This window comes from Dermacentor variabilis, chromosome 4 (assembly GCF_050947875.1).
Source record: "Dermacentor variabilis isolate Ectoservices chromosome 4, ASM5094787v1, whole genome shotgun sequence".
NCBI lineage: Eukaryota > Metazoa > Arthropoda > Arachnida > Ixodida > Ixodidae > Dermacentor > Dermacentor variabilis.
Genome location: NC_134571.1, coordinates 227,337,386 through 227,358,180, shown reverse-complemented (window position 1 = coordinate 227,358,180; position 20,795 = coordinate 227,337,386). Strand labels below are relative to the sequence as shown.

The window sequence follows — 20,795 nt, the reverse complement described above, 5'->3', positions numbered from 1 at the left end:
AACCCATTTTGCTTCACTGCGCAGGTTAGTAACTACTTATCGGCCTACTGCTATCGTAGCGACAACCGCTTTTTGTTGCTGCTGCCCAGCCCACTACGTATAAAGAGTGTTTGTGCATACCTTTTTTCTTCCCAAGACGATCTTTTAAAATGGGGTGATATTGAATCAAACCCAGGCCCAGACACGACTGAAAGGGAAATGCTCCAGCAGATTCTATTAGGTCAAAGTTCCCTGAAATCATCTGTCAGTGACATTCTTGCAAAACAGGGCTCTTTTGAGAAAAAAATAGATGGTTTGACCGAGAGAATCAAAAATTTGGAAGACGAGGTGGCAACTATCAAGACCGTAAAAGCAGAAGTAGACCATGTGAGGTCAACTATTAATAAACTGGAAGCCACTGTATCACACCTGTTAACTAAAACTGACGACTTGGAAAATAGAAGCCGTAGGAATAACTTACTTATTTACGGCATAAAAGAAGAGGAAAGGGAAACAGAAACGGAACTTATGGACAAAATAACAAAGGACATTCTTAGCGAAAAACTTGGAGTTACGATAAAGAGCATGCAAAGATGCCATCGAATAGGTAGGAAATCAAACAGGAATCGTCCTGTCATCATAAATCTACGTGACTACCGAGAGAAGACTTTAATAATGAAGGCATGCCCGAAATTGAAAGGTTCAGAATATTCAATCAGCGAGGACTACTCGAAAAGAATTCATGATGTAAGAAGGAAATTATGGGAAAGCGCATCACAGGAAAAGGTTAATGGTGCTAACATTAAGCTGGTTTTTGATAAGTTAAGCATTAACGGTGATATGTTTGGATGGGATAATGCAAAAAACAAACGGTATAAAATCCCAAAGAACCATAAATGACACCACAAAGAGACCAGCCCTGCATTCAAAATCTTAAACATAAACTGTCGTAGCGTCGTCAATAAAGCTGCAGAACTTGAGGGCATGCTGTTCTCGCATGATGCAGACGTTGCCATGCTTACAGAGACGTGGTTGAGCAGTGAAATATTTGACAGTGAGTTTGTTCCTAAGGGCTATAAGGTATTTCGGGGTGACCGCGACAGAAGAGGTGGAGGAGTGGCCATTTTGTACAAATCATCAATGCAACTTTTTAGTATGCCCGATGCGCAAGATATTGAAGCTGTCTTTTGCAAAGCATACATCAACAAGGTCCGCTTCATCCTTGGTGTTTTTTATATGCCTCCAAACTCTTCTGCTGCGGTACTTGAAAACTTAAGGGAATATATGCACTGCCATGTAAAATCAGATGACAGAATACTACTGGCAGGGGACTTTAATTTACCAAACATTGATTGGCACACCTTTTCATTGCATTCTGCTCACAGTATTGATAACACAATCTTTGATATTGTATTCACGTTTGACTTACTGCAAATGGTAAATAATTTCACGAGAGTACAGGGAGCCGTAGGCTCAATTCTGGACTTATTTTTTGTAAGTGGCGCCATCCGAAATGCGACAACTTGTGAAGTCACAAACGAGATTTCTGATCACGAAGCTGTCTTGTTGAGCTTGTCAAATGTCTACCCTGATCGCAAAAACGATGTTCATTTGTTTCCCAATTTTTCTCGTGCTGATGATGAATCTATTCTGGATATGCTTGCATTTTACTTTGATGACTTTAGAAACAGCACTTGCAATGTAAATGACTTGTGGCTTTCTTTTAGGGGAATTGTCTCTGAATGCATCCAACGATTCGTTCCCACAATTGCAAAATCTTCTGTGCACCGTAACCCATGGCTTTCTCGCGAGACGTTACGCTTACAGCGAAGGCTTAAAAGGTTAAAAGTTAAAGCAAGAACAAATGTAACCTTAAAATCTATTGTAGAAGGCACTTCAGAACAACTAAAACAGAAATAATTTGCGACAAAGAAAAATATTACGTAACGATCCTGCCTTCGTTTATTAAAACGTCTCCCGAGAGATTATGGCGCCAAATCACACCTAAATCTTCTTCTACCAGTGGGTTCATGATAGACTGCAAATGTGTAAGTGATGAGACTGTCGTTTGTTCTGCTTTTAACAAAATCTTCCAGTCGGTATTTACCAAAGATAATGGTTGCCTTCCCAACTTTTCTATATCGCTTCCTGTTATATCTGACGTCATTTCTGAGAGTGGCGTTTTTAATTTGCTATTGAACGTTGATACTAAAAAGTCACCAGGACCAGATAAAATACCAAACGCGTTTTTAAAGCGTTATGCGGAATGGTGTGCTAAGTACCTGTATGTCGTATTCATCAGATCTTTATGCGATGGTTCCCTACCGGATGACTGGAGGATGGCCGAAATCAAACCTTTACATCAATCCGGGAAAAAAACACACACAGACAATTACCGACCTGTATCTCTTACATCTACATCATGCAAAATTTTAGAGCATATAATTCATAAACATATATTAAGTTTCTTAGAAGAGCACAAGGTACTTACAGATGTCCAACATGGTTTCAGGCATAGGTTTTCTACATGTACTCAATTAGTTGAGACTGTTCATGATCTCGCACAGGCAATTAATGAAGGGAAGCAAACAGATATTGTGTTCATGGATTTTCGTAAAGCATTTGACAAGGTATCACAGAACAAATTAATCCATAAATTAGGGTATTATATAAAAAATGAACAGATACTTACATGGAACAGAGCCTATCTTACTAACAGACACCAATTTGTCACCTTAAACAATACTTCTAACAATACAGAGGTTGCGTCTGGAGTCCCCCAGGGGTCAGTTTTGGGACCACTTTTATTTCTATTATTTATAAATGACATAGTCGCAGAACTTTCAGTTTCCGTGAAACTTTACGCAGATGACTGTATTTTGTATGAAAAGATATCTTCTGTTGATGATCAGGTGCGTCTAAATAATGACCTGGCAAAAGTCGCTGCTTGGTGCGAACAATGGCAAATGTCTATTAATTTTGAAAAAACTGTTTTTATGAGAATCACACATAAGAAAGAACCTGTTCAATTTGCATATAATGTTGATAATGTATCTCTATCAGAGATAAGAGAGTACAAATATTTGGGCCTATGGATAACCAATGAGCTTTCCTGGACGAAGCACATAGATACTGTTGTTGCGAATTCTTTGCGTAAACTGTTTTTCTTGAGGCGCTCACTGAAATCATCTACGTCTGATGTTCGTTTACTGGCGTACAATTCCTACATTCGTCCGTTGTTGGAATATGCCGTAATTATTTGGGACCCATTCACTTTAACCAATATTAAAAGACTGGAATGTGTACAGTATAAGGTAGTTAGGTTTGTTTTTAGTTCATACGGCCGCGCGTCTGTTGGTGAGCTCATAAGGCGCAGTGGATTACCCCCGGTGACTGTGCGCAACCGTATCTGTCGATTAAAGTTCCTCTTTCAACTTGTAAACAGCCATTATAAGGTTAACACTTCCAAGTTCTTTACTTACCCATCAGGTTATAACACGAGACGAAGGCATGCTTTATCGATAACCCCCATCAACGCACGGAATAACTGTTTCAAATATTCTTTTTTTTCCTAGGACAATAACAGACTGGAATAATCTTAATTCTCATATTGTTACCCAGAATTCCTTATCAATGTTTGAAAAATGCTTGCAAATGTTATGAATTCGTGTGCTTTATCTGCTTGTATGTTTTTTTCTTGTATGTTATGTATTCTTCACCAATGTCTGAAAATGCCTGCATATGTGATGGATTTGTATGTGTTTACATGCTTGTATATTTCTATGTATACCCACCCTGCTATGATCTGATTTCAGATCGCAGTATCTATAAATAAATAAATAAATAAATAAATAAATAAAATTTTGAACTCTCACTATTATCTCATGGGATGACATGTTCTCATTAGAAATTGATGCTGCTGTGGAGTATTTTACAGCCTTCATAATAGATGCCGCATCTAAATGCACATCGGAAGTAAATTGCTTGGCATGCAAATGGCGTGTCCTGTGGTGGAATGAGGAATGTAGAATTGCTCGTAGGAAACAGAACAAAGCGTGGGGGTTGCTACGCCAACAGGCCAGAAGAGAGAGTTGGCAGAAGTTTTTATCTGGCATCAACTCGTATGCAGATGAGGCCAAAGTCTGGAACAAGGTTAATAGGATAAGAGGTCGACAAACATATTGTTACGGAAAGGAAGAAGCGTGCGCCTATTTACAGATGGCTTTTAATGGCTGGGCGAACAAGCGTAGAGCAGCGATAAAAAACTACCCTCTTCCTCGTCGTCTCTCAGGCCACCATCATAGTCCTCTTCTTCACACATTACCGACTGTGACATCACCCCCGTCGGAAAAAGCACCTTATTGGTGCGGCTCATCTGTCCGAGAAAGGTAATGTTTGAGACGGCTGACGTGGATGATTTCAGAGAGAGGTGAAGGCACCGTGGCATCCAGCGGAGACACTTCATATGTGACAGGGGTCACCTGGCGAAGGATGCAGTAAGGGCCATAGTATCGCGAGAGGAATTTCTCCGAAAGACCAACACACCGAGTTGGATACCAGACTAGCACAAGAGCACCTGGTTCATAATGCACGTCGTGATGGCGCTGGTCGTAATGGCACTTCTCGCGTGTCTGTGAAGCAGAAAGACGAATGCGGGCAATCTGGTGTGCTTCGGTCGCTGTGGTTATGACATCCCGAGTGTACTCTGTCGGCGAGTCGAGCGTGGTCGAGAGGAGTGTCTCGAAAGGCAAAGTTGGCTCACGGCCGAAGAGGAGATAGAAGGGGGAATAGCCAGCTGTGCCGTGGCGCGAGGAATTGTAGGCGAACATGACAAATGGTAGAGCAATGTCCCAGTCGCGATGATCGGAGGAAACATACATTGCGAGCATGTCAGGCGTTCGGTAAGACCGTTAGTTTGAGGATGGTAAGCGGTAGTAAGTTTGTGTTTAGTAGCACATGATCGAAGTAGGTCGTCTATGACTTTGGAAAGAAAGTATCTGCCGCGATCGGTGAGAAGTTGACGAGGTGCACCGTGGTGCAAGATAACGTCCTGAAGCAAGAAATCAGCTACGTCTAGCGCAGCTGGTCGGTAGGGCTCTAGTAATGGTATAGCGAGTTGTATAGTCCGTAGCGACGGCAATCCACCTATTTCCGTCATTCGACATAGGGAATGGTCCGAGAAGATCAACGCCAACGCGAGAAAAAGGGCCGGCCGGTATATCCAAAGGCTGCAGCAGTCCGGCAGGAGGCACAGCTGGTCTTTTCCGGCGTTGACACGACTCACACGCGGCAACATAGCGCCGAACGGGCCAGAAAAACCGTCGTTAAATTCGGTCATGGGTCCGCGTAACGCCAAGGTGTCCAGCGGTGCAGCCGTGCAGTTGCTGCAGTACAGTCTGTCGCAGATGAGACGGAATGACGGTCAGGAGCTCAAGCCCGTCGGGGTGCATGTTGCGGCGATACAGGATGCCATTTTGTAGCACAAACATGTGAAGGGATGGGTCAGACGGATCAGAGAGCAGGCGTTCGATAATGGGGCGTAACGACTCATCGCGTCATCGTTCAGCGCCAATGTCTTGCAAGGCAGAGAGCGAAAGAACGCAGATCGGTGCGACATCCACTAAGCCATCCGGTACATCGACGGGATGACGAGACAGGCAGTCGGCGTCCTGATGTAGACGACCCGACTTGTAGACCACAGTGTATGTGTATTCTTGCAGCCGTAGGGCCCAGCGACCGAGGCGTCCGGTGGGATCTTTAAGCGAGGAAAGCCAACAAAAGGGCGTGGTGGTCGGTTGTAACTGTAAATGGCCGACCATATATATAAGGTCTGAACTTGCCCACCGCCCAAATGAGGGCGAGACACTCATGCTCAGTAATCGATTAATTGCGCTCTGCGGGAGAGAGGAGGCGGCTGGCGTAGGCGATGACGCGGTCGTGCCCACATTGGCATTGAGCTAAAACTGCGCCGATGCCGTAGCCACTAGCGTCAGTGCGGATTTCTGTCGGAGCGGAGGCGTCAAAATGGGCGAGAACAGGAGGTGTGGTGAGCAGCGTGATGAGCTGCGAGAAAGCAGACGCTTGTTCAGAGCCCCAACAGAAAGGAATGTCTTTCTTCAGGAGGTCAGTCAGGGGACGGGCAACATGGGCGAAATTTTCCACTAACCTGCGGAAGTACGAGCAAAGGCCAATAAAGCTGCGAACATCTTTGGAACAAGTTGGTACGGGGAAATTCTGCACAGCATTAACTTTAGCGGGGTCGGGGCGAATGCCTGATGAATCGACGAGGTGTCCGAGCATAGTTATTTGGCGATGACCGAAGTGGCACTTGGACGAGTTGAGCTGCAAGCCAGCGGTGCGAAAAACAGAAAGAACAGGTGAAAGTCTATCAAGATGAGTCACAAATGTTGAAGAGAATACGATGACATCAACCAAGAAGCACAAACAGATGGACCATTTCAAACCACGCAAGAGCATGTCCATCATCCGTTCAAAGGTCGCCGGGGCATTGCACAAGCCAAAAGGCATTACTTGGAACTGATATAGGCCGTCTGGTGTGACAAATGCAGTCTTTTCACAGTCCATTTCATCCACGGCAATTTGCCAATATCCAGAGCAAAGGTCTATAGATGAAAAATAAGTGGCACCGTGGAGACAATCCAGAGCATCGTCAATGCGGGGAAGTGGATATACATCTTTCTTGGTGATCGTGTTTAGATGACGATAGTCAGCGCAGAATCGCCAGCTGTTATCCTTCTTTTTGACAAGAACAACAGGGGACGCCCATGGGCTGGAAGAGTGTTCAATAATCCCTTTGGCAAGCATCTTGTCAACCTCGCTCTGGATAACGTGTTGCTCAGAAGGGGACACCCGGTATGGGCGTCGGCGAACAGGTGCTGCATCGCCGGTATTTATATGATGCTTCACGACCGTAGTTTGACACAAAGGGCGATCGTTCAGGTCGAAAATGTCGGAGTAGGACTCGAGGAGGCAACGGAGCTCTGCGGCTTGTTGGGTCGAGAGGTCCGGTGCAATCATCTTTGTAAAGTCGTCAGTCAGGGCTGACATAGACGGCGGAGAATGAGCATTGGTCGAAGACGGCGCAACAGATAGAGCGGAAATGTGGCACTCGTGTGTTGGTGGCAACGTGGCAAGAGACATGCCTCGAGGAACTACTTGTGGGCACTGTCCGAAATTCAGGATTGGAAGTCATGTCTGATTGTCCGCAACAGAAACGATGGTGTGTGGGAAGGAGACATTGTGAGAAAGCAGGACTGAAGTCGCGGGAGGAAGGACGTAGTCTCCGTCAGGTACAGGTGGGCAGGCTAAGACAGGGATGCAGGTTGCTGCAAGAGATGGCAGGCGTATAAAATCCGCGGAACAAAGCTGAGTTGGAGCTTGAGCAGGAAGGTCAATGGAAACAGGTAGGGGTAGATCAAGTTGTACAACGCCGGCGGAACAATCAATCAGAGCAGAATGGGCGGCCAGAAAGTCGAGTCCGAGGATCACATTGTGAGGGCAATGTTCGAGCACACTAAACAAAACGGACATGTGGCGACCGGCGACACTGACACGAGCAGTACACATTCCAAGCACAACTGGAGTTCCACCATCGGCGACCTGGAGCAGTCGAGTCGGAGCAGGAGTCAGTACTTTCTTCAAGCGCGTTCGAAGCTCCGCACTCATAATGGAAATTTGGGCTCCAGTGTCGATGAGTGCTGTAACGGGCAAACCATCCACGTCCACGTCCAGAAGGTTCCGATTAGTAGGCAGGGTCAGCAGAGGAATTTCAGGCCGGTGTTCTAGAGCAGCGTCACCTCCAGGAGCTGCCCCAGTTAGTTTCCCATCGGAGAGCGGCGACGGTAAGCTGGGGATGGAGAGCGACGCAGCTGGGGCGAACGGGAGCGGCGACTATGGGGTGGTGGTGATCGGCTGGTCGCGGTGGCTCGAGCGTTGTCAGGTGCGTCTTCAACCTCGGTGGAGAAGGATGGCGGGCGGGGATTCAGTGGGGAGCGGCGGTAGGCGGGAAAGCTTGGTCGAGAGTGAGCTGGCCAGAAGCTTCGACAGTGGCGAGAGATGTGGCCCACACGTCCACAGTAAAAGCAGATGGGTCTGTCATCATGGGTGCGCCATTCGGCCGAGTTGCAATAGCCCGGATATGGACCGCATTGGCTCCGGTGAACAGGGGCAGAGGCAGCAGACGAAGCAAAGTCAGTACGGCTGGCGGAGCAGATGGACAGAAGACCTACATTGGCAAGTTCTTGGCAAATGACCGACTGAATGAGTCACACAAGCGGCCTGGAATCGTCAAAGCACTGCGTCACAGGCGTGGCAGGAGACGCTGCTTCGATTTCTCGCCGAACGATACGTACGACGTTCTCGGAGGAGGTGGGCTCACGCGGTGGACAAATGTCTTCGCACGTCGATGAAGCTGCGTTATTGGGTAGCCCCGTAAACTGTTGAACTATGCAGCGACTCTTTGCGTCTTCAAAGCGGCGACATTCGTTAATGATCTCATTGACCGTTGTTATGTTCTTATAAACAAGCAGGTTAAACGCGTCGTCCGCGATGCCTTTTAAGACGTGGCTGACCTTGTCTGCCTCTGCCATATTGTTATCTACTTTGCGGCAAAGAGCGAGGACGTCCTGGATATACGCCACGTAAGATTCAGTGGACGTCTGTACACGGGTCCCAAGGTCCTTCTTCGCAGCACGTTGGCGGCCGATGGGCTTGCCGAACAAATCTCTAAGCTTCTGCTTGCACTGGTCCCAACTCGTAATCTCTTCATTGTGTGGTTCGAACCAGACCCGTGCCATTTTCTTAAGGTAGAATATTATATTGGCGAGCATAAGCATGTTGTACCACCTGTTGTGTGCGCTTACCCGTTCGTAATTCTGCAACCAGTCATCGACGTCAATGTTGTCGATCCCGGAAAACATGCCAGGGTCGCAAGGCTAGGCCAGGATGACTGTCGGTGGTGACGATGGGGCCGTGGTTGAACTCTCTCCTTCGGATGACATAGTGGCCAGGTTGCGTTCGCTGCGGAGCTCTGTCTTGCGCAAGTGATTACCCCGCACGTCCACCAATGACGTTACGGAAAGGAAGAAGCGTGCGCCTATTTACAGATGGCTTTTAATGGCTGGGCCAACAAGCGTAGAGCAGCGATAAAAAACTACCCTATTCGTTGTCGTTTCTCAGGCCACCATCATAGTCCTCTTCTTCACACATTACCGACTGTGACAATATTCACTCCCTCTGGTAAATACACAGGGCGATACACTACAAGATCAGGCAGACTCACTTGGGGAGCACTTTGAGCATGTGTCGAGCTCAATCCATTATTCCCAATCCTTTCTTAAACGTAAAGAAATAGAAGAACGTAAGCCAATCATACGAAAATCCAGACAGAATGAACCGTATAACCGGCCTTTCAGTATTGCCGAGTTGAGAGCTGCTTTGAACACATGCAAAAGCACCACACCGGGACCTGACAGAGTCATGTATGACATGATCAGAAACTTACATACTGACACACAAGTTACACTACTCACACTTTTCAACACTATTTGGGCTGCGGGATACGTCCCATCCTCGTGGAAAGAAGCGATTGTGGTTCCTGTTCTGAAGCAGGGAAAAGACCCTTCCTTGGCAGCAAGTTATCGTCTGATAGCTCTTACCAATTGTCTGTGTAAACTTTTTGAAAAAATGATTAATCGCAGACTCCATACATTTCCTAGAACTCAACAATATGCCAATATGCTCGATCTCTATCAGTGTGGCTTCAGGCAAAGGTGGTCGACAACCGATCATCTTGTGTGCATTGAAGGATATATCCGTGGTGCATTTGTACACAAGCAGTATTTCCTCTTAATATTCCTCGATATGGAGAAGGCATGTGACACAACATGGCGTTACGAGATCTTGCAAGACTTGTCGAGAACGGGCATCTGTGGAAATATGTTGAAAATAATTTAAAGCTATTTGTCGAATCATATCTTCCGCGTGAAAATCGGCAACATATTATCGCGGCCTTTTATACAAGAAACTGGTGTACCCCAGGGAGGCGTACTTAGTTGCACACTCTTTATCGTTAAGATGAACACACTTCCTGCTTCTCTACCACCGGCCATTTTTTATTCCGTCTGCGTGGACTATATACAAATAGGTTACAAATTGTGCAACCTTACAGTGTGCGAAAGACAGGTACAGCAGGGCTTAAACAAGGTGTCCAAGTGGGCAGACCAAAATGGATTTAAAATCGACCCCCAAAAAAGCTCTTGTGTTTTCTTCACAAGAAAGAGAGGCCTGGTCCCTGATCCTTGTGTAGAACTGGGTAGAATTTCCTTCAACAAAGAGCTCAAATTTCTAGGTGTTATACTTGACTCCAGGCTTACTTTCATTCCTCACATAAATTATCTTAAAGAAAGGATCGACATTTGGGCGAATTGGTACTGGTTGAACATCTTGAAGGGGCAGCGCATATAAGACGAAGACAGAAGGCAGGAGCAGTATCATCAGCGCTGTCCTGTATGTTCCTGCCTTCTGTCTTCGTCTTATTGCGCTGCCCCTTCAAGATGTTCAATCATATTAAAGAAAAATGTCTTATAACAATGAACTTACTTAAAATCCTATCCCACACAATGTGAGGTAGTGACAGACAGTGTTCATTGAATATTTACAGGAGCCTAGTTTGATCACGACTGTACTATGGTGCCGTGGTTTAGCACTCTGCCGCTCTGAGCGCGCTAAAGATGTTAGACCCCGTCAACCACCTGGGTATCCGCCTGGCCACTGGCACCTTTAGAACAAGCCCTGTCGGAAGTCTATACGTAGATTCAGATGAGTGGTCACTCCATTTTCAGAGAACATACATCAGCTTCACCTATTTTCTCAAACTGCACTCTAATAAAGAACATCCGTGTTTCACAACTGTAAACGACTTGACCTGCAAAACACTTTTTCGTAATAGACCCTTTATGAGACTTTCTTTGGCACTCCGTGCAAGAGAACTTAGCGAAGAAATGGATGTCCCAGTTCTCAAACATTGCCTAATGCCTCCAGCTAAGCCATTACCGCCCTGGGAGTGGCAGGTGATAGACTGTGACATGTCCTTAGTAGAGGTCACAAAGCATGCACCTGACCTCGAAATCGCTATGCATTTCCGTGAACTTCAGTCGAAGTACTCGTGCTCAGAATTCTACACAGACGTGTCAAAATCACATTCTGATGTATTTTTGCTGCTGTTGGTTCCTCATTTTCTGAATCTGACGTATTGAATCCCTTAACAAGTATCTTCACTGCAGAAGCCTATGCAGTACTGTCTGCAGTAAAACATATAAATAAATTAAAACTCGACAGAGCAATAGTATTTCCAGATGCGTTAAGTCTTGTAAAAGCGTTAATTTCTTTACAAAAGCATACAAATCTTGTTTTCATAGAACTTTACTCGCTCTTATGTAACATATACTTATCACATAGACATGTAGTAATATGCCGGGTACCCGGCCATAAAGGCATTGAGGGTAATGTACTAGCTGACAAAATGGCCAGATCACTCACATCACTAACCACTTTTCCTACGGCTGCTGTCCCTGTCACAGATCTGAAGCCTTTCTTAAGAAAGAAACTGCGACAATACTGGCAACGCATGTGGAACACAGAAACAAATAATAAACTGCATGTTATAAAGCCACAGTTAGGTTTTTGGCCCTCCCCAACAAAATCTCGGCAAACAGATGTCCTATTCTGTCACCTCAGGATAGGGCACACATTTGGTACCCACAATTTTCTGCTTACTGGAACTCAACCGTCAACCTGTGGTCGATGTGGTGAGAGGCTGACCGTCCTCCATGTCCTCTTGGACTGTCGGAAAGCCGAATCTGAAAGAAAGAAACATTTTCCTCTTGCATATCATTATTGCGTCCCTCTTCACCCAGCTATGTTTCTTGGTAAAGAACTTTTTTTAACACCAATGTAGTACTCAGTTTTTTAAATGATGTTGTCCTACCTGTTATAAGCCCATTAAACTCGTAGCGCATCCTCTTTCCAGAAGGTGCCACTGTGATAGTTGTTTTGTATAGCACATGCCTCTAGGCCCTTGTGCTTTAAGGGCTCTAACGAGGCCATAGTGCTCTAGTGAATTTTAGAATCTTATACATTTTTTATATGGTATCATTATTTCACAATGCACCTTAATGCTCATAGTACATGTCTTTTGTCATCGCCATAATCTTATTGCATGTAGACTCTACGCACTTTACAGTGACTATTTTAGGCCCCTTTACAGCCACGTCACCTCAACTTCATAGAAGTCATAACTCCACTGCAAACTCATCAACACTGGATAGGCGCTCTTTGGCCATACCTGGCCGTTGTGCCAATAAACACCACACATTCGAAGCAAAGTATGTTTTCTGTTTCAGCTGATGTTGGCACCTCTTGGGGTCTTTTGTTGTCATCACCATCATCTTCACCATTGCCTTCGTTTGTAACCATCCCAGCGATTTCAGCATCAGTAAATTTACCTGCCACCAGTACATCCTGCTTGCATAGCACGTACTTGCTAAAGCTCACATTGCTTTCTTAGGCACTGTTCCTGGTAAGCTGTGCCATGTGCGCTTCTATTCAATGTTGCATAGAACAAAAAAATCAGTGCTGCATGCATTGCATAGAATAAAATTAAAATTGAAATCACACCTCTGATGGTAAATAGTGTGCACTGCATAAAGTGAACAAAAGGAACTGCATCACGCATACTATTTTGCACGACCTGCCTCTGTGCATGTCTCTCCCATCACATGCTGTGCCACATGGTTGCTCGACAAAGTTATACTGCTGGGCCACAACTTCACATTCGGGGAAAGTGTCCGCTTTGTGGTAAGCGTGGCAGCCTCATGCCAAGCTTGTTAAACTCTCCGGCAGCAGAATTTCTGTTCCAGTTTTGGTGAAGTTTTGAGATATCCTCTATTTTGCCCCAAAACACTTCGAGACAAAGGACAGTAAATACTTGGCATGTATGGGAAATAGTTCAGTGCCACGGAAAATTTAGACTTGGCCAATTTTTCCAGATATGCGAGTTCGAGGTATCACTGTTTTTTATTTTATTTAAAAATGTCCTTACAGGCCTCGTATGAGGCATTGGGTAAGGGGGTATATATTCTTCTAATACAGTAGTATTAGATACAGTAGTATTAGAAGAGTATGTAAGACGTATAACAAAACATGATAGACATACATTAATAATAGACAGTGGAAAGTGGACAGTATATTGGAGTTCACAACAGATATCCGGCACATCAACAGCATTGACAATGAGGCAGCTGACACACTTTCATGCATCACCTCCCTTGGCATTTACCTTGGCACCTGTAAATCTGCTGTAAACTGGGAATGTCTAGCTTGGGCACAGATGGAAGACCCTGAGTTGCATGCGCTGCATCACCACCCCCGTTCCTTCCGTCTGCAACTCGTTCCTCATCCGTTTGTGCCTGGCTCACTCTGGCGTGACATTTCAGCAGCTCTACCTCGCACCTTCATTCTGGCTGTCTTTTGTTGTGGGGTTTCCAATAACTTCACATCATCTGGCATTCCAGCATCTGAGGCATACAGTGCCTCATTACACAGCAGTACGTCTGACCGAGCATTCACATTGATGTTTGCCAGTGGGCCCACTTGCATCTCGCTTGCCAGATCACCAAGGTGAGCCGCCACACAGAGACTCCCACGCAATTTTTCTTGCCACCTGGCTGTCGCTTTGACCATGTTGATGTTGATTTGGTTGGACCGCTTCTTCCTCCTCACGACTGCCAGTACGGCTGCCAGTACCACCTCACTCGTTGGAACGAAGCGGTGCCCATTCCGGATATCACTGCAGAAATGGTCACCAAAGCCTTCATTTCAGCATGGATTTCCCGCTTCGGATGCCTGAACATTGTTACAACTGATCGCCAACCAGCAGTTTGAATGTACTCTCATTTCCTTCAACTGCCTGCTTGGCACTAAGCACTGTTGTACCACGGCATACCATCCCCGCACATGGTTTGAGCAGCTCTATCGCCAGCTCAAGGCTGCCCTCACTATGCACCTGGATCGAGAGCACTGGGTTGACCTCTTTCCTATGGTGCTTCTTGGCCTACGCATCATCCTTCTTCGCAACCTTGGCTGTTCAGCGGCCGAGCTTGTCTGCAGTGCACCCCTGTGGCTTCCTGGAGACTTGTTCATTCCTACGGCCCCCTCTCCCCAGTCGCTGCAGTGCCTCCAATGCCTGCAGGACTGCATTCAGCAATTGCACCCTGTCCTGCCTCGATCTTCTGACCACAGCATCTTTGTGCATTCAGACCTTGCGTCTTCGACGCACGTTTTTCTCAGCTGAGATGCTGTAAAGGCACCTCTTGCACCCTCTAGATGGGCCGTACCATGTCTTCCACAACACGCTGAAGTGCGCCACCATCCTCTTGAACGGTCGTGTGAAGAGATTGTCTCGTTAGACCGCCTCAAACTGGCCTAACTCAAGACACCTCCCACGGAGCACCCCGTGGATGTCACCGGCATGTCCACTGATCTGTATATCACCAAGATAGCGCTATCTCTGCCTTGTTGACGCGTACATTTCACCATTCCGTCTGGTTGGGGGGGCCTTGTAGCACCCAACTGACGCCACACCATGGGTCGGCACTCTTAGCCGGTGCCTTGGTGCGAAAGACGAAGGAAACAAAGGTGGGCAGTGCGTACTTGATGTGCAAGCACAGCACGGGCAGTTCTGTTCTAGAAGCCTGCTGCACTGGTCCTCATGTTCTGGTGGTCCACTGCGACCCCTTGGTTCCCGGCAGCTTCATCTGCCTCTTGCTTCAGCACATCCCCAAAACTCGAGATTACACAATGTCCTCACGACCTCAGCTCGCCCAGTCCTCTCACGTATGGCAGATTACCTCTAAAACAGAGCGTGCAGGCTATGCATATGCTCAGCCGTGTGCAGCCATGGCTGTGCTAGATGCACACCAGCCCACCCCCTACTCTGTGAATTTGACTGGCTATGTGCTGCTCTTCAATGAACCTCTCAGCAACTTGGGTCACAAATGGGGGAATAATTTTCAGTGTTCACAGGCACTGGTGCATCACGCTTCTCATCTCGAAAGGCACATGCAGACTCTTTGGCAGTGCCACTAGATCCAGAGAGGAGCATGGCAGAGGAGCCCGGTTGCCGCACGACATGCTTCGCATGCACCGGCGCACCATGCATTTCAGACAGGCTTTGCGGCGGCAGTGCCAGAAGGCAGCACTGAGTGTTCTTAGGAAAGTGCAAAAGAGGAGTCCCGCTGCAGTTCACGCCTCATGCATAACTCGTTGTGATGGTGGCAGGACGTCATGTCACTATATTCATTCAATGCATTACCGTCTATAGTCATCATGCGATGGGTTCTGCTGCAATTTTATTGCCTCGGTATTCCTTCGTGGCAGGAGTGAAATTTCGTTACGTTGAAACTGTGTATAAACAGACCTCATTATGTTGGGTAACTTCATATTGAAGTTCAAAATGCATGGTGTTCTATGGACAGAAGTTGTGCAAATTCTACCAAATACATTGTTTTTTATGCCTCTCCTTTTAATTAGGCTGCCGGATAATTGAATCAATTGTGTTGATCCTATTAAAATTTATTTAATGGAAGCCAACTCTATGCCAAAAATGAAAAGTAACAAAAAAAGATATTTGCTTATACAAAAAAGAAACATTTAAACCTTGTGAATGAACATTAGCTAGCTATGTGAAAGGATTTGGGCTTGAACAATAGCTAAAAAGAAGAAAAGCATGCAGTTGGTAAGGCAAGAAAATTATGAAACAGCTACATCAAAGGTGCACAGACAGACAGAACAAAAATTTTGTGAAACATGCGAAAAAAAAATCACTGCCCAAGCACTCCATACAGATGGTTAACCAGCGAAGCTGAAATGTGCAGCCCCGGTGTTTATCATTGGGTTAATTCCAATGGTTCATTAAACAACGGCGTTGTAGGCTGCCAGATCCTCGGTACAGAGCTACTGCTTGCGCTTGGCTGCATGAGCCTGTTCTTGTGCCCGACCAACAGCATCGGCACGCCGTAGACGAGCTCATTCCCGGTTCTGCTCGCAGCGTTGCTGAACAAAAGCTGCCTGCTCCTCAAAAGCGCGTATGATGCATGGCCTACCCATTTCGGAGCCGGAGATAAACTGCTGCACGTGCGCTTGGCTGCAACGGAGAGCCAGCGATGTCACTACTGGCGCAGCAATCGCACGCCTCTCTTTCTTTCTTTCTTTTTTTTTTTTTTCGCCAAAGGAGTTTTTGGCATATAGGCGACAGATGGATGGATGGATCAATCAGCTAGCATGCAGCTTCGCTGTAAAAGGTGAAAAGCTGGGCTAGTTGGTATGGTTCCTTTGGTATGTGACATGCCGACAGACGAAACACAGAAAAAAAAACATAAGACAAGTGCTGACTGTGGTTTTCTTGCAGTTTTCTTTTCTCTCCTTTGGCTGTCATGTAGCAAAAGAAAAGAGTCCTTCAATTTGTTTGTTTATGAATTGTTTGAGTGCTTGGTAATGTATGTTTGAGAATTTATAAACTATAATTTCTCCATTTGCAATGATTTCCCAGCACTCTTCAGTATGTGTCTTGTATGTAATTTATGTTCGCATTATATGGGTCATTATTTCTAATGCTGGCATTTATAACATGGTTGTGCCACTGAAATGGACACCTTGCATGCAGGTGTGCTGGAGCCCCAACTGTGGCAGTGCCAACTGGCTGTTCTCGGCAGGGCAGGCTGGCGTGGCTCGACTCACATGGCTTGGGCTCTATGCTCAGCGCTTGAAGGATGCCGCCTTGTGACGATAATCCTTTCAAGAGCCTTCATTGTGTATGCAGAGCAGTGCAAGAAATGACTTTGGCAGAGCACCTCATCGTAACTAATTCCTTGAGTTAAACCTAATGTAATGTAAGTTCAGGAAATTGTGCACATCAAGCCATGGCTGTCTTCTTGATAGATGACTTAGATAAGGAGTGTCTCGGATAAAATAATCTGCACTGGTTAGGCTGCATGTATTTGCTGCCTACTGTAGGTATAGGCTGTGTGAAGATGCAGTACACCTATTTGTCATTTCTTTGATATCGAGAACAAAGTTGCTTGGCCATCTTGTAATTATTTGAGTTGGGTCATTTTTGTGTGGCTAAAACAGCCCTTACGGGAAGGCATCTAGTAAAAGCTAAAGGTGGATTCAAGCTCGCATTGGTGTGAGTTTTAAACTCGACATAGCTGAGAAACTAACCAGCGGCAAGCGTTGCAATATCTCCAGTTTATGGGAAATGTTCGGCTGCAAGGAAATAAGGTGAGACAAGGACACACATAATGACAACTTTTGTTTTATTTATGTGATGTTCGGGTTGCCAGTGCGTTGCTCAATGTATTCATATCATGCTCTCAGAAATTTTATGCCATTTGTGCCAGCCTGCTCCAAAATAAGATTTAGCAGAGAACTGCACAAAGCATACGTGAAAGAACGAAAACCTTCTATTCTGGGTAGTCAACGGAGTGACTAGAATCGCCACGAATATAGCCGACGCCATCGTCTGTCATTCACTGTTTTTGCACTTTTGTTTTGTTTCTCTCCAGTGGACGTTTTTATGTACTGCTGCTATGCAGTTTTGTTGTTTGTGTCATTTGTGCTGCAGCTCCCACAAAAAGGATGTGTCGGATCAAAAAGAACCCTTGGATTAGGTTCATTTGGACATTATCTTTAGTGGAGTTGTTGGCTGGCTCACTTAACACATACGTAGCGTGACAAGTACCCAACCACCGCCGCATAATTCGCTTATTAGAAGCGACCTTCCCTGCAACACTGCACAGTCTAAGAATAGATTCCATGGTTGTCACTTAAAGGGCCCCTCACCAGATCTGGCGATTTTGAGCTGACAAGCGCCTTGCGTACAATTCATGCTAACGATCGTGTCTGCTAAGTATTACATCACTATGTGCCATAGAAAGCGCTAGAATTTCAAACCAAATGCCATTTCCCCTTTTACGCGGACAACGCGCTCCCAGCCAGAGAGTCGATGCATATCACACAAGTGTACCTATGTACGTGGCAGGGCTGCGACTCGCTCATAGTGGCACGTGATTTTGAGAATCATTCAAGGCAACATCTGTTACTTGTGTAATCTGTTGTTTCAGTTGACGAATTAAAATTTAGAGAAGTAATAAAACACAGACCGAATGTCTGCGTGTTTTTGTTTTAGTTCGCACCACAGCAAGAGAGATGTACTTCCATTACATCTGCTGCTTCCCACGTCATGCAATCGCGCACACAGACAATGAAACCACGTCATTTTCTACCATATTCCAGCACGGGCTCATGCTCAGCACTGACTTGTACCGTTAGTCAAGTGCTCTTGTGTGCACAAAATTGTGCACTGCACGAAATGAGACATATTGACCAGCTCACACACGGTGCCGTCAGCGGAAGTGCGTCGCACATCAAAAAAGCGAGGGAAAAAAATGAAGGCGGAGCCCGTGACGTATGCATCATGCAATCATCGAACTCCAGTATAGGAGAACACAGGGAAGGAATTTTGCTTGCGGGGGCTAGATGGGGAAAGTGCAGTGAGTGTTTCTCTTGGCAGTAGTTTAGGCAGTAGCATTCGCCTCCTGAGGTCATGGGTTCGCGGCACTGAAATATTTCTGTCTCTGCTATTAATGAACCAATTTGAAAATTTCCTTCAGCTGAACAATTTGTGTCACCTAGTATGTGACTTAGTAGCGTAACTGATTGTGCTAGTTGGTTTTAAGACATCATGTGTGAAAGCGCAAACATTTAACATTGAGGCAGGAGCTTGGTGTATGCTATGGGTGTGTGCCACTTTTTCCCTAGAGGGCACGTAACAGTTTTCAGTATATAACCGAAATTTGCAATGTGGCCTGGTGAGCGGCCCCTTAAGGAACGTTCATATGTGTTGCATAGTGCAGTTGTCTGGGTAGAGGTCATGCACCTTAGAAGTAAAGAAACCTGTGGACATACTTACTGTAGGTGCAGTTTAGTCATGCCTGTGCATAGTCTCGTTGACATGCCCTCATTCTGCAGTCTTTTTTGTTTTTTCGTGCTTACCTGAAGCAACCAAGTGAACAATTCGTCTTGCAGGTTGAAAGGTTAGAAGCAGTGTTGTACAACTATATATGCACAGTAAGAGCCATTGTATCAGAAGGGACATAGCTCATGACGGTGCACTTTTGCGAGCCACTGGCTCAATTTTAATAATATTTTGATGACATGATTATAGCAACAGTAAAGGGCTGGGTGCCAAATTTATCGTTATAGAATAATTTCTCAGAGAGCTAGGGCTCCTCAAAAATTCAAGTGACTATGGTTATTTGCAGAAACATTCAAAAATGTAAGAAAGCTTACCATTCTTGTGCCTTATAATAATATTAAGAAGGCACAAGCTACGCTACTGTGTATCCTTTCTTTAATGTTTCAATAGTGTTCATAGAAAAAAAATTACAGATATTAGGGGTTATTCACGATGGCAAGCACCCTCTGTTGACTTGCAACAAAGCACCTTCTGCCATCTTGTCTAAGGCACAGTAAAACGAAACACAGCAGCTGCTTGTTCTGTGGTGCACTCCCACTTCTGTTCACTGCTGCTACATGTGCACAAAACAAAGAGTTCATGACAAGCTTGACTTTTAATGCTATTCTTCAGATACTTCACACACTTTCCAGGATGCTTGTCTCTAACCATTTTCCTGCCAACTTAGGCTGCTGGGTAGCTCTAATGGGTAGAGCATCGTGCTGCTATGCTGAGGAAACTGTTCAATACTAACCAATGGAACAACTTGGGTCACCTAGTATGCGACTTAGTAGCGTAACCGATTGTGCTAGTTCGTGTTAAAGGGACACTAAAGGCAAGTACTAAGTCGACATGGACTGTCTAAATACCACTCCAGAAATCTTTCAATGTTTGTTTCGTGCCAAGAAAAGACTTGCTTTACGAGAAAATTGCATCTGAAGGGTCCGAATACCTTTTTTGAAATTCAAATCTCCCGCCACCCGACTGAGGGAGTGGTGACGTTGCATATGCCATCACCACCCTTTGCTGTTGTCGGTGAGCAGACAGCAGCACAGAATCAAGACTGAGCGGTTGATTCGCCACTGCAGCTGCTTTTTGGTCAAGTGGTTCGGGCATTCCGCGACATCACATGGAAGTTGAATTCTCTGCTACTTGCATTTTGTGCAAGTTTCACGAGCCAGCAAAACCAGCGCAGCACTATGCAATCGGGAAAGTACTTAAACGCGAAAGCGTGGGCAGGGCACAGTCGAGCAAAAATGGAACCTTTCGACCGCCTGCGTTGTTGTCAATGGTAATTTCAATGTGTTCTTTTTTTCTAAAATTAAAATAAAAGTGGGCAAGTAGCATTTTATTTCATCTTATAATACAATACAGAGATCTTTTTACGACGAGTAGTTGAGTACTAGGGACAGAATTTAACTGAGGAGTGCTTTCGTCATCCGCCATGTGCTTGAATGTCCCAGGGGAGTCTCTAACCGTGCCATGCATTTACCTCAATTTCTCAATTATTAAGGCTCTATTCGCGATAATATTGACGCTTTAGAGATTCTCAAGCACTAATCTATCGCTTTAGCTTGACTTAGTATTTGCCTTTAGTGTCCCTTTAAATTGTCTTGTGTGAAAGCGTGAACATTTAACATTGAGGCAGGAACTTGGCATATGGCACTGGTTTTGTGACACTTTTCAGTGGGGAAAAAATATCCCTTAAAATTTATCAGGTGCT

At 45.5% G+C, this 20,795-nt stretch overlaps 1 protein-coding gene across 8 annotated transcripts in view; it reads left to right on the top strand.

Moving 5' to 3' along the window:
- Positions 1 to 17,650, top strand: part of LOC142580151 (uncharacterized) — a 750,235-nt gene extending 732,585 nt beyond the window's left edge. For all 8 annotated transcript variants that reach the window (XM_075690998.1, XM_075691004.1, XM_075690999.1 and 5 more), the window contains one exon: positions 16,721 to 17,650. In XM_075690998.1, coding sequence (XP_075547113.1) covers positions 16,721 to 16,840 — 120 coding nt within the window. In that variant the 3' untranslated portion in view covers positions 16,841 to 17,650. The remainder of the gene's footprint in view (positions 1 to 16,720) is intronic.
- Positions 17,651 to 20,795: the final 3,145 nt, after the last annotated feature.